This window comes from Erythranthe guttata, chromosome 5 (genome assembly GCF_056151865.1).
Source record: "Erythranthe guttata isolate IM_541 chromosome 5, IM_541, whole genome shotgun sequence".
NCBI classification, from domain to species: Eukaryota; Viridiplantae; Streptophyta; class Magnoliopsida; order Lamiales; family Phrymaceae; genus Erythranthe; species Erythranthe guttata.
The window spans coordinates 12,766,449-12,784,599 of record NC_142537.1 but is presented as its reverse complement, the minus strand read 5'-3'; the positions used below and the strand labels follow the sequence as shown (position 1 = coordinate 12,784,599).

General features: G+C 31.1%; 1 protein-coding gene and 2 long non-coding RNA genes across 4 annotated transcripts; 2 read left to right on the top strand and 1 right to left on the bottom strand.

The window, feature by feature from the left end:
- Window positions 1-610: 610 nt before the first annotated feature.
- On the bottom strand, window positions 611-2,501 carry LOC148770665 (uncharacterized). Its single transcript, XR_016031091.1, has 2 exons — window positions 1,959-2,501; window positions 611-897 (listed from the first exon to the last, which is right to left on the bottom strand). It is a non-coding gene; the product is annotated as an uncharacterized LOC148770665 (long non-coding RNA).
- Window positions 2,502-3,280: 779 nt separating this feature from the next.
- LOC105976279 (uncharacterized) lies at window positions 3,281-6,646 on the top strand. 2 transcript variants are annotated; one of them, XR_016031090.1, is made up of 6 exons: window positions 3,281-3,350; window positions 3,458-3,515; window positions 3,603-3,664; window positions 3,786-3,849; window positions 3,934-4,217; window positions 4,309-6,646. It is a non-coding gene; the product is annotated as an uncharacterized LOC105976279 (long non-coding RNA). The 2 variants fall into 2 exon arrangements; XR_016031089.1 differs by having other exon boundaries at window positions 3,603-3,849.
- An 8,330-nt stretch (window positions 6,647-14,976) lies between these two features.
- On the top strand, window positions 14,977-16,224 carry LOC148770664 (uncharacterized). Its single transcript, XM_088818257.1, has 2 exons — window positions 14,977-15,476; window positions 15,551-16,224. The coding sequence occupies exons 1-2, from the start codon at window positions 15,150-15,152 to the stop codon at window positions 16,142-16,144; spliced, it is 921 nt and encodes a 306-aa protein (XP_088674383.1). The 5' UTR covers window positions 14,977-15,149; the 3' UTR covers window positions 16,145-16,224.
- The last annotated feature ends 1,927 nt before the right edge of the window (window positions 16,225-18,151 follow it).

Sequence of the window (18,151 nt, the reverse complement as noted above, 5' to 3'; positions counted from 1 at the left end):
ACTTCTCTAACTGCTTGGGTTATATATATATATATATATATATAGGGTCCATTTGATATACACCCCTAGAATGCAAAATATATAGGGATAGGTCCACCCCTAAAATTCTTCCTTTGAGATACCCCCCTGGAGATGCAAAAGTACTGTTGTGCCCTTAAGTGCAATTTTCGCCCAACTGCATTCAGTATTTCCGCCCCTACATTCAGCATAATGCTGAACTACATTTAGCTTTTTGGGCCTGCATTTATCATTTTTATAGATTATTTTAATAAAAAATATAAATTATTATTTTTTTATTATTTTTTATATAAATCGTATTTTGTATTTTTTTAAACTTTTAGTTTTTTTTAATTTTTTATTTTTTTAATTTTTTAAATTTTTAATTTTTTTAATTTTTTTAATTTTTTAATTTTTTTAATTTTTTTAATTTTTTTAATTTTTTGAATTTTGCTACTTTTTTTGATTTTTTTTAAATTTTTAATATTTTAATTTTTTTTGATAAATTTACTGTACTGAATTGACTATATATGACTACATTATACCACAGTCATGTAATATGTAATCATATACTGTCTTTTTACCCCAAAATTAATCTAAACCAACAACAAAATTCATAATTTAATCTTGATATTATAAATCAACTAACCCAAAAAAAAAATGAAAAAACACAATCACATGCATATAATCTTCAAAACATGAAAACGCATTACTATACATTAAAAAACACATAACATACATATAAATCTATGTTACTACAGGTGACTATAGTTATATACAATTATCTATAGTTATGTAAGTGGCATAAGTCTGGAGTACTGTAGCACGAATCCAACTTCACAAAGGCACTTCATCGAATTTTATTATCTGCATGTCATAATACTACAATAAAAGCAAAACCTGCGACAAAAAAATACGAGTTAAATAGCAAAATGGAACATGCGAGTTAGATTACATGAAAAATACAAAAAAAAACATGATTTTTTTGTTGATAAATTTACTGAACTAAAATCGACTACAAATGACTATAGTATACTACAAGTCCTATATACAGTCATGTATAGTTACATGTAGTCATGACTATACATGACTACATGTGACTGACTATATATGACTGTATATGACTAAGTATAACTGTATATTCATCTGACTCAAATCACACATGTAAGTAACCACTACTGGTTAGATTTCTATTACAAACAAACAAATCTCTCACACATTAGGCATTTCAAATCATCTTCAAATAAATACAAAAAAAAAAAAAAATACATATGGTTTATAATAAAAAATCAAATTACATGAAAAATACAAAAAAAACATGATTGTTTTTGTTGATAAATTTACTGAACTAAAATCAACTACAAATGACTATATTATACAAGTTCTATATATAGTCATGTATAGTTACATGTAGTCATGACTATACATGACTACATGTGACTGACTGACTATATATGACTGTATATGACTAAATATAACTGTATATTCACCTGACTCAAATCACCCATGTAAGTAACCACTACTGGTTACATTTTCATTACAGACAAACAAAGCTCTCACACTTTAGGCATTTCGAATCATCTTCAAATAAATACAAAAAATAAATTACATATAATTTATAATAAAAAATCAAATTAATCCAAAGAAAAATATTTTAATATTAATTGTTCACAGATCTTCAAAAACATAGTAGATCTGTGTTTTTTTTTTTTTTTTATAAATGCAGTAAATATATACAAATCGAACACCACCAATTCCAGATGTGAAATTCTAGATCTGACTACACATCGTCGGATCACAATTTAAAATTTTCGAATTTAGTTGATTTTCATAAATAAAAAAAACAATAAAATAAGGTGAAAAGGTGAAAATAATTCAGATCTTAAAAAATAAATTAAAAATGGATGGACATTCATAAATTAAAAAAATCACTTAAAAAAGTGAAGTGAATGGTTTAGTACCGAGTTCAAGGCGGTGGGAGGAGCAACGACGGCCGGCACAAGGCCGTGGCGGAGCAACGACGCAAGGCGGCGGCGGAGCAGCGGCGCAAGGCGGTGGTGGAGCAGCGACAACCCAAGGAGGTGAGGGGAGGAGCGACGACGGCGGCGTAAGAAGGTGGGGGAGCTAGCCGCGACGGCGGACGGTTGTGGGCAGCCATAGAGAGAGAGAGAAATGAAGAGTGAGAAAGAAAGAGAAGAGAGAGAGAGAGTTAGAGAGAGAAATGAAGAGACAGAAAGAAAGAGAAGAGAGAGAGTTAGAGAGAGAGACATGAAGAGAGAGAATGGGTGAGGGAATTGACGGCAAAAAAAATGGGGGAGGGATTGGGAGAAAGAGATTAGGGGTTAGGGTTTTAAATTATAACTAAAGGGCAAAACGGGTATCTTAATTTGTCTAGGGGGTCTATCAAATTAAGTTTAGAATTTGGGTTTTTGACTAGACAAGAAAAATACATAGGACCTATCCTTATATATTTTCAAAACTAGGGGGTTATCCCACATTTCCCCATATATATATATATATATATATATATATATATATATATATATATATATATATATATATATATATATATATATATATATATATATATATATATATATATATATATATATATATATCGGATATAAAGTCAAAGAAAACTTGTAATACATCATGACTTGTTAAACATGGAAAAATATTATATCTATATTGAATATTTATTATTTATATGGTTTTGAATCATCAACTTCTAATAAATTATTTATAAATTAAACTTGGCAATCTCAAGATGATGAGCATCTCGTAGTTGAGATTTTATAAGCCATTGGTCAATAATTTGTATGACATTCATTTATGACCAGTCATTAATTTGTGCTGTATTATTGATCTGACGTCTAATTCCAGGGGCAATTTTTTTTTAAGCATAGTTTGACTAATTTATTTCAGAAATAGGGCAGTTGGGGTGGTTGTTTCGGATTTACTATATTGCGCTATTCGAATTGCGCGTTATAAGAATCCGCCACGTGTCAGAAATTTCTGCTCCAAAAGCCTTCATCTAAGCCGTCGGTTTCAATCCAACGGATAGGGAATGTGCAGTTGAAGAAATCTGCTTTTTGACCAGCCCACTTTATTGCATGACTCACTTTTTTCAAAGTTGTGTTATGCCAGCCGTTGATTTAATTTCAAGGGCTGAGATGAATATTGAAATTGCTCCATAAAGAGCAATTTTGTCCAACCAACATTTAATTTTTTCCTTATTTTCTCAGCCTTTTTTTTTTCTTTTTCTGTTTTTGTTTTTTCCCATCAATTACTAATAATTTCTTGTTTTTTTATTTATGTAGATAATTTCTCATAATTTTGGAATTTCTCAACAGGTATTTTTTTGTTATATTTTTTTGTGACAGTTTTTATTTTTCATTTAATTTGTATTGTATTATTTATTAACACTGTTTTTTTTTTAATTCACACTTTATAATTGTAGCTTGAATTCGAAAAATGTGGTGCATTGTGAGAGGTTTTTTGTGGTAGCATTATTCGAGGTAAATGCGATTTTCATTTTTAAATTGTTTGTAATTTTGAATGTTTTTGGGAAAATGTTACTTGTGATTTGGTTTTGAGTGTGTTAGGGTTTACAAATTTCGAAAATTGTGGTGTGTTATGAGAGGTTTTCTGCCGACATGCATGTCAGGTAAGTGTAATTTTTTTTTTTGTTATTTCTAGAATAATGTTTAAATTGTTTGTATTTTTTAATGTTTTTGAAAAAATGTTAATTCGTAGTTTAATCTACATTTTGGTTTTGAGTGTATTAGGGTTTTAAAAGTCTGAATTCGTGGGTACATCGCTGGAGATTTTTGGTGCTAGCATTAACTCGAGGTAAACATGATTTATTTATTTGTAGAAGTAAATTTATTGTTGGAAAAATATGATTAATATGATTAACTCGAATGTGTTGGAAAGCCGTTAGCAAGCATTTATCGAAGAATCCCGTTGTTGAAGGTAGTACGGAACAACATGTTATGTTATACACTCGAGGGCTTGCTTTTCTCATACTTGGGGGGGTTATGTGTCCCGACCACACTGGAGATACTATTCCGATGATGTATTTGAGACATCTAGAGGATCTTAACGAAGTAAGAAATTACAGTTGGGGTTCTTGTGTTCTATCAATCCTCTACAGTGAGTTGTGCAAAGCGTCGACAAAAGGAGCAAAAGAAATTAGTGGTCCAATTCAACTATTACAGGTAACATGTGAATTGTTTTTATAATACATTTCATTAAAACTTTCTCTATGCAATTAATAGTCTAAGTCTCTACTATTGTGTTGTTTTTTAGATGTGGGCATGGATGCGGATTCCTCCATCGAGACCCAGACAACTTCCTGGAAAATGGGGCACTACTCTTGAGATAAGCGGTTATCAGTTCCCGTACCTTCTTATGGTGCACAGTAATAGTTTCAAGTGTTATTATTAAATTCAAATATTAAAATTCAAGTTACATGACTTGTGTACAATCGAATTGTTGTTCTGTTAAATACCTTGATTATCTATATCTATAGGGCATCTTTGGTTGGGGGTATTACAAGGGATGGGATGGGTTGTACCGCTTTGTACAATGTTTGGTTTGCTTGAGTTACCATCCTTGACTGTTGGGCCCACCTATTTAATACCCCATTCGAATTATTGTTAGTCAAGCCAAAATTGGCTTGACTAGTTATCAAATATTGAATCCCCTTTTGTAACACATGTGTAATGTCGAAAATATCCTTCGAAAATACATAAATTACGAAATTAATAGGTATAAATACTACAATCTTCATCTTCCCCTTTCTTGCATTGTGCCCTAGTTTTTTTCCAGGTAAAAACTCGTATGAACAAAATTAAAAAAAATAACCCCACCTTCTTCCTCCTTCCCAATCTCACACATCGTCACCACCTTCCTTGTTCAAACCCAATTTCTCTACTACTCTCAATTTCAACCACCGCAACCCCGCCCACCACCACCGCCTTCTTCCTCTCACATCTGCAATCAATCACTTCCCGTAACAGGAATTAAGAAAAAAAAAAAAGAGCCCCAATTTCAACAATCGGAATCGGAACACAGATATGGGGATTGATTACTACAACATCCTGAGAGTGAACCGCAACTCCAACGACGAAGACTTGAAGAAAACCTACCGCCTCCTCGCCATGATTTGGCATCCCGACAAAAACACCAACAAGCAGGAGGCCGAGGCCAAATTCAAGCAGATTTCCGAAGCCTACGATGTACTCATCGACCTGCGCCAGATCTACGATCTCTACGGCGAAGAGGGCCTCAAATCGGGCCAATTCCCCCTCCCCCCGCAGCTATCGCGCCCAGAACAAGAGTTTATTGATGCGATCTCTTGAGTATCATAAGATTTCTTTACTAAACGTAAGAAAACTCTTCTTTATTATTTCTCTTCATAATAAAACCCTAGCACAAGACGACTATTTAAAGAGAATAAAACCCTAGAATCTTAATCTAACTAGGAAAGATAATTTCCTAAACTAATAAAATACTTAATATCTATCCTATAATCATTAAGCCTACGGCTCTAACTAAATTAATACTTAAATAATATATATTAAATAATTAAATAATAACTAATGAATAAATATACGATATATTAAATATATATCGTATCAAACCACCCCTCTTGAAATGAACCTTGTCCTCAAGGTTCGAGTTAATTTGATCCCTCTCCTTTGCGCTTCCACCTATGTTTGACTTCATTGACTTGCTTCCCGATTGACTCCGAAAAACACGATGAACGACCGAGCTTTTTAATACATTGTTCATGCTGATCCAACGAAATTCCAAAGGCTACTTTAGCGAAAATATTCAATCTTTTTCCCGATAAATAAACTTTTTCAATCGTCTTTGTAGATTTTGTCTCCTCCAAACTGACCATCGGTTCTTCGTCTCCTTTCTTTTGAACACCATGGAAATCTCCCAATATCCATAGTAACTCTTCGCTCTCCTCTCTGGTTAATTTCTCGTCTTCGTCCCACTTTATCTCGGTTGACTCCGATTCTTCTTCTTTCGGCTCTTCGTCCCACTTTATCTCAGTGGAATTTGATTCTTCTTCTTTGGGCGAACTCACAAATATTTGGGGCTCTTCGAAAAAGTCATCGTCGTCCTCTTCCTCTCCCTCCGACGATAGACTCGGCAGCGGCGGTGGTGGTGATGGCCCTGGCGGTGACGGACAGCGGTCCCTTCGGCAGCAGTCCCTTCGACTTTTGTGATGGCGTTGACGTCGTCTTTGACTTTGTTCGAGCAATTTCTGAAAATTAATCCGTAATCTCTCTACGGATTTCTCCAATCGCTCCAACCGTCTTGTTTCTGACATCATGATTTTCACAAAGTTTTGATGTGATCTCAACTTTGCTCCAGCGTAGCTTTGATGTAATCGCTGCCTTGCTAACGAAGCGTTGGTGTTAATCGCAACTTCGCTCTGATACCAATTGATACGATCTCTTGAGTATCATAAGATTTCTTTACTAAACGTAAGAAAACTCTTCTTTATTATTTCTCTTCATAATAAAACCCTAGCACAAGACGACTATTTAAAGAGAATAAAACCCTAGAATCTTAATCTAACTAGGAAAGATAATTTCCTAAACTAATAAAATACTTAATATCTATCCTATAATCATTTAGCCTACGGCTCTAACTAAATTAATACTTAAATAATATATATTAAATAATTAAATAATAACTAATGAATAAATATACGATATATTAAATATATATCGTATCATTTATACTACAACAACCATCAGCAGCATCTGAGTCAGAATAAGGGGTGAGCAAAAAAACCGAAAAATCGAAAAACCGAAACGAAAAACCGAAAAATCGAGCCGTTCGATTGGTGTAGATTCCGACCAGGTCATAGCAACTTTCCTTATAGACTCTACTGTAAGTGCGGTCTCGTAAGAAACGGTCAGAAATTATTTGACCAAATGACGAAATTCGACGAGGTTGTATGGAATTCAATGTTGGTGGGTTACGCTACAAATGGATTCGGAGTCGAAGCTTTGGCTCTGTTTCAAGAAATGAGAGGAGTGAATGTTACACCTAGTGAAGTTACTTTTACTGCAGTTTTATCGTCTTGCGATCTTTGTGGATTAGTCGAAGAAGGGAAAAAATGGTTTTACATAATGAAAAACGAGTATTGCAATTTGCATCGATCCTGGTATTGAACATTACTCTTGCATGATCGATCTTTTTGCTAGAGTGAGTTGTCTGAAAGAAGCAATTGATCTTATCGTTGAGATTCCTTTTCAGTCCGATGCAACTATGTGGTCAGCGGTTTTGAGAGGTTGCATCGAAAACGGTGAAAAGTCGCTCTTTGAAAGTTGCCAAGAGAATTATCGAGCTCGATCTTCTAAATTCCGGTGCTCTTGTATAGTTATCGGGTGTAATGGCGTCTACTGGAGATTGGAAGGAATCTGCATTAGTGAGACAGTTAATGAGAGAGACGAGAATTCGAAAAAATCCCGAAAGAAGCAGGTGCAATATCTGAGAAAGAAAACCAGCGAATATTTTCTAATGGGTTACTTATCGAAACTACATTATCTTTCTTCGACCTTCTGAATTCAAATTTTAATTTGCATGAAATGAAATGACGACTCTTTTCTTCGATTTGTAGTATTCGTTTTATTTCCTGGAAGATGTCGAATTGTTGGACGAGGAATTCAATAATTCATGGATGGACGTCGCCTCGTTTAAGCAGGTTCGTTTTCTTGTTACATTATCGTTGCAATTGGTTTCTTTTGTGTGTGTGTGTGTGTGTGTGTGTGTGTGTTTTCTTGATCTTGTTTGTGTTGTGGAATTGATTACCTATTCTGTACGTCAGGAATTGAATTTGATCAATAATTCTATTTGGTATTGTGAGCTACTTCTCTTAGATGAACGGCGGTGGAGGTAGAGAATTTCCTGTCGGCGGCGGCGGTGGAGGATCCAGGAAGGCGACGCCGGTGGAGAACGCGCTCATGTGTAGCTTGGAGGAATTGTATGCTGGTTCTACTCGGAAGATGAAGATTTCCGGGAATGTAATTGATTCTCATGTGTATGTTTACAGTTTACTGATTTAAAATTCCATTCAATTTTTTTTTTCTTTTAAATTCGATCATACAATTTTTTGGGATAATTATTTGCTCGAATTCCTCAGCGGCTTTTAAATTGAAGATCTTTTAAATTGCCGCAATCACATACATCGTAGAAGATTGTACCCAAATATAAATGAAGAAGACGGAGATGTATTGGTAGAGAGAGAATCGATTAATTAATAAATGTATTAAAAGGGGTAAACCAGTAATTTACCTAAAAAATCCATAGTAAACAGTGGTATCACCCAAACAAAACATGATATTATTATTGCAGGTATTATTAGTTTCTCCCCCATAACTCCAACCAAATAATGAATTACTCACTGTGAATCAACAATTTAGTCCCAGTATACCATATCCCATCCATAGCTATCTATCCAAACCACCCAACCAAAGATGCCCATACTATCTATAAAAGTATGAATAATTGGTAAGGTTTCTTCCCTTTATTGTATGGACAAAAGTAACCTTCTCATATGAAGAATAGGGAGCACAAATAGGTAAATTAACAATTAGAATTAAATAATAGTATTATATTACGTAATGAATAACATGAAAAGTCATGCGTGCATGTACAGGAATTGTAACCAAATCGTGATATTGACCATTGGTTTTCTCCTCTTGAATGACAGGGAAGTTTCTTTTATTTTGCCATCATAGTTATGCAAACTAAAAACGGTACATCATCAAAGAAATTTAAGGGTCTTAATTACTCTTAGGAATTGAGGTGTCTATTAATGATCTTACAAGATGGGTAATATTTAATGAAAACTTACGAGGCCAAGATACTAACACTTCTTTTCCTTTTAAAATAACCAAAAAATTGTTTACCTAATTGAAACGATGGCTGGAGATCAGAATTAGCAGTTGCCAGAGAGGATGCGGGGATCTACATGTACAATTTAGGAAAAATGTGATAAACACACAAACAAGTATTCTACGATTTTCCAGAAACACGGAAGATGAATGATAAATGTTTCAAAGTTTGCATTGATTCTAAGATGGCGTCAATTGGAGTCGAGGACATTAAAAAGTTTCGGGATGCTTTTGAATTGGTTACTGTGTTCCGTTTATTTCCTCGTAATGTCTCTTAGATTACGGACAAACTTCTTGTGAGTTTTTCTTTCTTTTATATTGTGTATATATGGTTCTATAATGTGGAGGTAATTTTCTCACATATGTCTTTTGTTATATTTTACGATGATACATATGGTTTCATGTTTTCATATATTTTTTTAAATTGTTGGAGTATATTCACGATTTTAGTTATATATTTTGAAGATTTAATTTGTTAACTGTTCGGGTAAACTGCAAGAAACCCCCTGTGTTATAGAAAACATGCACCAAACCCCAAGTGTTAATATTATTGTGTAGAATCCCCATGTGTTTTAGTTTATCTTGTATGAAATCTCCCATTCCGTTAACAATTAACACCGTTAACTATTTAGGGGATTCCATGCAAGTTTTTCATAACACAACGGGGTTTGTTGCATATTATTTACAGTACAAGTGGGATTTATGTAAAATTTATCTATTTATTTAAAACTTGAATTATTTTTTGAAATCAAGTCAAACACATTTATTCTATCTTTGAAAGTCGAATTTTCAAATTATTAATATAAATATTTATATCAAAACTAAATTTGAATTTGTCATATTATTTATAATCTTTGATATATAATACATTTATATTAATATATAACAATTTTTATATAATAAATATATAGTTTTGATTTTTCTAAATACATTGATAAATAATTTATTTATTCAAAATTGGAAATTTCCAAAATGTTATTTAGTTTCATTTTTTATGCAATTATTTTTCGTAAAAAGATGGAATCAAATTTTGGAAATCCAAATGAGAGAAAAAAAATTGTTAGAAATTTCATCCTTAGTATTATTAGTCTTAAAATTTATATTGCAATTGAATATACGTGTTAGACTTAATTTCAAAAAATAATTCAAAATTTAAATAAATAAAATATTTTTGCATAAATCCCCCATATATTGAAAAAAACCTGCACCAAACCCCTTTGCGTTATGAAAAATTGGCATGAAATCCCCTAAATAGTTAGCGGTGCTAATTGTTAACGGAATGGAGGATTTCATGCTAGATAAAATAAAACACATGGGAATTCTACTCAATAAAACTAACACATGGGGGGTTTGGTGCAGGTTTTCCATAACACAGGGGGGTTTTATGGAGTTTACCCTTAATTGTTCTATAGTATAATAAAAATTTCTTAGTTCAACTACTCTACTACATCGTGATTCGACATCTCTTACCGACAGTAAAACATTGAGCAAAGGGTTGACAGCTGCAGGAACGAAAGGGGAAAAAAAGGGTAGTGTTGTTCGTAATATTTTGCTCAAAATCGGTTGACAATTCTATTCCGTCTGAATATATTTTGGTTAGGATTCTCGGTAATCGTAATATATATTCGGGTTCTCTGCTTGTTAAAAAAAATTTAAAAATGAAAAAAATTATAGAATAAAGGACCAAAAATAAATGAAAACAATCAAGCATAATAAAACCCTACACCCTACTACGGTACTACTCTCTGAGGTATGTCAAAACAACTTTAAAATCCTTGTGGCATTGATAATTGCAACTACCCTCCCAAAACTAACGGAATGTTATTAACCCTAACATCAGGGATTGGTTATAATTGTGAATATCACAGAGACTTTAAAGTTGTTTTATCATAACTCATGGGGTAAATGTAATATTTTGGTTCTATTTAAATAAATAAAAAAAAAAAAATTTATGCTTTATTTAGTAGATGGTTGGTGCCATAGGGAGAATATAATGAATACAACTAAAAAAAGAAAAAAATATTGGTCCACCTTTTACTTAAATTTATTATAGCATACTTGATTTAGGGTTTTTAATTTCCAAATTTGAAGTGTCCCACTTTTACTTGGATTTTCCAGATTTCAACCTAATTTTGTTTTCATTCATTACAATTACCCCCAAGGGACAATGACTATAAAAAAATGGTAAAAAAGATAATAGAATTATTTATTGTTAAACAATATTCAAGATGTTACATTACCCTGAGTTATGATATAAAAAAATTAAAGTCCTTGTGGTATTCGTAATGACAACCACCCTCCGACATTCGAGTTTCTAACATTCCGATCCGTTAGTTTTAGGGGATGACTGTAATTATGAATATCATAGGGACCTTAAAGTTGCAAACTTCAGGGGTTGATTGTAATTTACCCAAAAAAAAATGAAGGACCGTTCAAATATAGGACCTGCAACATCTAAAGAAATGTCCTTTCACATACCCTAACTAAAATTTCCCATTTTAGGTTTACAATGCTTCTTCATATTTTGCTGACCCTCCTCCTTCATTAATTTTTGCCTAGGCTACCATTCTTCTTAAAAAGTTCAGTTCCTATCGTACAGATAAACTGTGAATCCAAAAGAATGATTCAGTTGTGCCCCTTTAAGAATTACAAGTCAATCAACATTTCAACACAACTAACAGTTGTCCGGGTTGGAATTGAGATAAGTTGGTGGCCAAATTTTTGTACTAAGGTTTGGAAGCTGATTATGATTGATGAAGAAGTTAGTACACAAACATTACTATTATTATTATTATTATTATTATTATTATTATTATTATTATTATTATTATTATTATTATTATTATTATTATTATTATTATTATTATTATTATTATTATTATTATTATTATTATTATTATTATTATTATTATTATTATTATTATTATTATTATTATTATTATTATTATTATTATTATTATTATTATTATTATTATTATTATTATTATTATTATTATTATTATTATTATTATTATTATTATTATTATTATTATTATTATTATTATTATTATTATTATTATTATTATTATTATTATTATTATTATTATTATTATTATTATTATTATTATTATTATTATTATTATTATTATTATTATTATTATTATTATTATTATTATTATTATTATTATTATTATTATTATTATTATTATTATTATTATTATTATTATTATTATTATTATTATTATTATTATTATTATTATTATTATTATTATTATTATTATTATTATTATTATTATTATTATTATTATTATTATTATTATTATTATTATTATTATTATTATTATTATTATTATTATTATTATTATTATTATTATTATTATTATTATTATTATTATTATTATTGTTATTATTGTTATTATTATTATTATTATTATTGTTATTATTATTATTATTATTATTATTATTATTATTATTATTATTATTGTTATTATTATTATTATTATTATTGTTATTATTATTATTATTATTATTATTATTATTATTATTATTATTATTATTATTATTATTATTATTATTATTATTATTATTATTATTATTATTAATATTATTATTATTATTATTATTATTATTATTATTATTATTATTATTATTATAATTATTATTATTATAATTATTATTATTATAATTATTATTATTATTATTATTATTATTATTATTATTATTATTATTATTATTATTATTATTATTATTATTATTATTATTATTATTATTATTATTATTATTATTATTATTATTATTTTTACTATTATTATTATTATTAGTATAATTTTTTTTTTTTTTTTTGCCATGTTAGAAAATCTAATCAACCAAAAATTGATGGCAAGGGTAAGAATTGGGGTAGTAATATTCGACGAGGATCTTCAATATTTAGACCGTTGCTTTTCACTGCATAAGACATACATGATTTATAATGGGGTTGTTTATAAAAGCATGAAGAAGTTGCTCAAACTAACAATTACAATTTACCATTAATTATCATGTACTACTGAATTTTGGGAACATTCCAAAAAAATTTAATGCATGGTCGTCACCAATGCAAATACAATAAATTGTGGAGTTGTCCATATCCAAAGTTTGAAGTGGTACTTAAAAATGGTACCATCATAAAAGAATCGTTAAGCCCAGTTACCGAAGATAATGTCAGCTACAACTTGAGATACTTCAAAGGCAGAGATATCAAAGACCATGATAAAGAGTCAATTGGTATGTATATTTTCTATTACTTCATTAACATTTTTGATATACAAACAAACTAATTTATATATGTAAATTTGTTTTTTTTAACAGAGGTATTTCGAATAAAAAAAATATCCAAAGGAAAATTTAAGGTTGATTCCGATGTTATAGATTGAATGAAATTTTGATTTCTACATTTTCGGGAGAAGCAAGAACATTCATGAGTTTTGATGAAGTTATCGATGATACAAATAATAATTATGATGGGTTTCTCAATTCTTTGATTCCAAATGGTTGCCTTCACATAAGTTGTTATTCAAGAGAAACTGTCCAATAAGTCACATAAGGATTTTGTATCCATCAAATGACTTAAGTCATGGCACACGAATGGTATGTAAGAATTTTAAAGACAATTCAAGTCATGCGGAGAGTGTATTTAGTCAGCAGACCGGCAAGCATGTGTTCGTACCTAGACTACCATTTAATATAAACAATATTCTTGACATATGCGTTTACTTTTCATGTTGTGCTTAATATAAACAATATTTCCATGTTTATGGAATATACATCTTTGATTCCCTATCATTATTATTTCCTCTCTCTTCTATATTATGTTTGTTTTGTAAACAGTAAATAATGTGAAATCTGCTTTTTTAGAGTGAAGCTTCACAGTTTCGGAAATGTCAAAAAGTTTGTAATTAAGGATTGTGGTTTTAACACCAGGGTTTTAGTTCAATATAAATGGTTCCATTTAAGTTTATGCTTTTCAGCACCAACTTTTTTAGTCTTATGTTATGGAACACAATATTCGTTTCTTCGTCGATTTTTTTCTTCATATTCTACCCTTTTGTAATGTACTTTATTATTTTGGGCATTTTTAGTTTCCAAACTGAGTGAATATTCAACGCATAATTATCTACTCTTAATTGTTGTCGTCATACATTTAAGGACAAAATGTACTTCACCCCTATAAATGTCTCATTTTGGCACTTTCCAAGGACAAAATGTACTTCACCCCTATAAATGTCTCATTTTGGCACTTTCCCCCCTAGAAATTAACAAAAAGGGATACTCCCCCTTCGAAATATTATTTTGGTTGCACTTTGCACATAAGTCAATTTTTGGAGGGCATGGTGCAACAAAAATAACATTTTAAAGGGCCAACGTACAAAAAAAATAGTGTTTTTAAGGGACAATGTGCAATAAAAATAATATTTAAAGGGGCAACGTGCAACAAAAATACTCAATGCCGATGAATAATCCATCGGAGTTTTGCTATCGGGGCAATGTGCAACAAGAATAACATTTTGAAGGGGGCATTCACTTTTAAAAAATTTAAGGGGGTAAAGTGCAAAAATTGGAAATTTATAAGGGGTGATGTGCAATTTTCCCTACATTTAAATTATTCTTTTTAGTTTTTCACCTAGCAAGTTGATTTTCGTATAAAATAATGTCCCGACACGTGCAACGCACGTGCACCTTCCTAGTGTTATTAAAAGTGCCATGATTTTTTTCCTTTCAATTATTATGTTAATTAGAATAATTATTTAATGCTAAATTAAAGCTTATTTTTTCTTTATAAAACATTTTAACTTGCAGTATGTGATTTTCAATTAGCATATAATATATTATATCATATATCGATAGAATTGTTATAGATTATATAATAATTAATTAATAGAAAATTAGAACAAATATATCATGTTTAAAGTAGCAAATAATGTTCATTATGAATTAATTTACATCCTATGGCTCACACTTTTATAATAAGTATATTAGACATAAATATAAATATATAATGATCATAATACGTTGTAGGTGGATCAACCACGCTAGCTTCATCGAGTCTGGTGCACACTCTGTGTGTCTTTTCAGGATGATGTTGGACCAGATGCTCCCAGGACAGTTTATATGGATGCCGTATTCTGTTAACGATCCCGAGTTTGGATTTTTAGGGCAGGATCCTATGATCTATTGCGAGAGTATCTGGACAGCGAGAGTCCCTTTAATATGCTACGCAGTTGTAGAGATGCATCGACCAGAGAGGGTGGTACGACAGATCCTGAAAACCGCGAACTTGACTTTCAGAGGCATGTCTCTAGACAACGTAGAGGTACCACTAACCGAGACTGGAGATCAACACATGCTTCTTATATTCTTGCATGGGAGCAGAGATTGAACTATAGTGTTCGTTATCCGTCTGCCAATGACGGACCTACTACAGAGGATGGTTATTTTGAGTGGTATGACTTGCACACTCGTCGGTTCATATCACCGATTACCACAGTTGAGAGTACAGGTTTTCAGGTTGGAGGACATATTTCTATGGATACAGTGGTATGCATTTATTTATTTTTTTTATGTCGAGATAATATATTTTACACAACTTATAATATTTTGGTTTATCTCAGAGTCAGCAGCTTCGATCATTAATCATTTCTATCGATGATGGAGCCATACATGAGGATGGCTTTCGTTCGTATCTCCCTACGCTCATAACGGCTCTTTCCACACTCGAAAATCGACATGGCCCTGCACATATGCCTCAGTCCCAAAGGCCTCAATATCAGACTCAGATGCCTCAGTCACAAATGCCTCAATCACAGACGCAGTTACCCGAGTCTCAGATGCCTAGATTTACGGGGATGTTCGACGGGGAGGTAGGAACTTCTACGACACCTATGTGTACTTCTGCAGGATATAATCCTATATTCGATAATGGAGAACATCCTACAAACGATCATATGATGGAAACTCAATACACCCCCTCGTATTATGAGCCTAATATGGGTTCTGAAGACACGATTTTACAGCTTCACTTGGGCTCTTTATCATCACCATTTGTAGATCGTCAACTGACACCTATTCCATTCGATACCAACATATTTCATACCACAAATCCATCAAGTATTATCGTTGCAGATGAGAGTGGACATCTTGGTAGAGGGCACATAATTAGAAGGCCTCGAGGATGTGGCACCGGAAGCCATATGCCGCATATTTGACCAAAAATATTGTTGAAACATAAAATTTCGTTTTCTTGTGTTTATTTATAATGTTGTTTAATTAATTAAATGTTTTATTATTGTTTTTAGTTATTCAAATAAAAACAAGTTTAATTTAAAAAAAAACTTTTTATTAATTAAATTGTTTTTTGTAATTTTTAGTTATTAAAAAAATGAATGTACAAAATAATATTTTTTTTAAAATAATTTTTTAATTAATTATATGATCTCTTTATTATTTTTTTAATATAAAATAAATTAAATAAAGAAACTAAAAAACTGCATATACAAACTGGGCTGAGGACACGTGTCGATTTCTTATGACACGCAGTTAGGAAACTTGTTTTTTAAAAAATATTTGCCATCTGCCAGGTGTCAACTCCTTATAACACGCAACTACCAAAATCCCTTCTTCGAAGCAAATAGTACGCTGCCATGTGTCATCTCCTTATGACGCGCATTTCTCAAATGTGTGTTGTTGTAGAAATGAAATTGCCCCAAAAAGTGCCCTATTTCAATAATAAAAAAGTCAAAGTACGGTAAAAAAAAAATTGCCCCCTAATTCAATGATACTTAAGTTCATATATTTTAGAAAGTTTATATCATTGTTGGTTGTAATACCTACACGCAAGTGCACGTATCGTACAAGTAATAAAGTGAATTTTTTAAGTCCAAGTATCGATCCCACAGAGAATATTTAATTATCTAATCTTAGACGCTAAATTCTACCAATTATTTTCAAGCTCACCCTACACTGTCGAATTTAGAGAGAATTAACTAAATTAAAGCAAATTAGAAAGACAAAAGCACGAAAGCAATTAAAAACGAAGGTTTAATCAGAGTAAACAAGCCTAGGATTTTATTCTTCCCCCTATGTGATTATTATTCCGCCAATTCCTTCAAGTATGCAAGTAATTAACCCAGATTATTAACCTGAGATGCTAAAATAATCATAACCCGCTTCCGCGTAGTGTATTACGAGTCTAATACTCTAGATTCAATTACTATATTCCTATGCAATTACTTCTAGAACATGGCATTAAGCACAAATCTCAATAATGGCTACCTAAGAGATTAACTATATTCCTATGTTAATACCACAAAGGCTCTTGTACCACAGTTCTAATTATTAACCCGATCTTCCGATTCATGCGATTAACAATAACATAAAAGCACATAAAGTGGCCAATTTCATGAACTTAATAAAACAAGTAGAAGAAATAATTCGGAATTAAAACTTGCATAAAATCATCGAAAATGGTTCATAAATCCCACATAGGGTTCAAAATAAAATCCTAGAAATAAAGACTTAACTACTCGTGATTCTTATGACAAAGAAAATAAAATAAATAAATTAAATAAGAAAAACTATGCTTGAGTCTTTGTTGATCTTCGTTCCTCACGTTTTGTGGTGTATAATTTCGTGCTTATGGTGTAGAGACTTGTTGCTTTTATAGGCTTTTCTTGATAAGGAAGTAGTGGAAACCTAATAGAAATATATCAATTTCCGTCACTTTCCCCCATCAGGACTTGTTCTTCGATTTTCGCTATGTTGGAGTGCGAACTTTGGAATGTTGCGTGAATAAGAATTGTAGCCCTTGAAATTAGCTTTCCAATGCTGCCAAAATCAGATAATTTGGAGTTCGTATGAGAGAGATATGCTCGAAATGGTGGACACTGCTAAAGCTGTGGCGAGATTCCTTATTCCAATTTGATTTGTTTCCTTATTAGCAATTTTTTCCTTTCTTTTTGATCTTTTTTTCCTTCATGGACACCTAATTCTCGTTTTCACCTATAAACCACAAAATCAATCAATTAAAGCACAAATATAATTAAATCTAAACAACATATCCACGTAAAGTAAACGTATTGAGCGTAAAATCTACACTCAACAATCATTAATTCAAAGGTTGGACTTATATGTTAAGAGTTAATTGCATTTACTACCCCTGTAAAATCGCAACTGCGCGATTCCCCCATGTCATAAAAAAATTAGCAAATACCCCC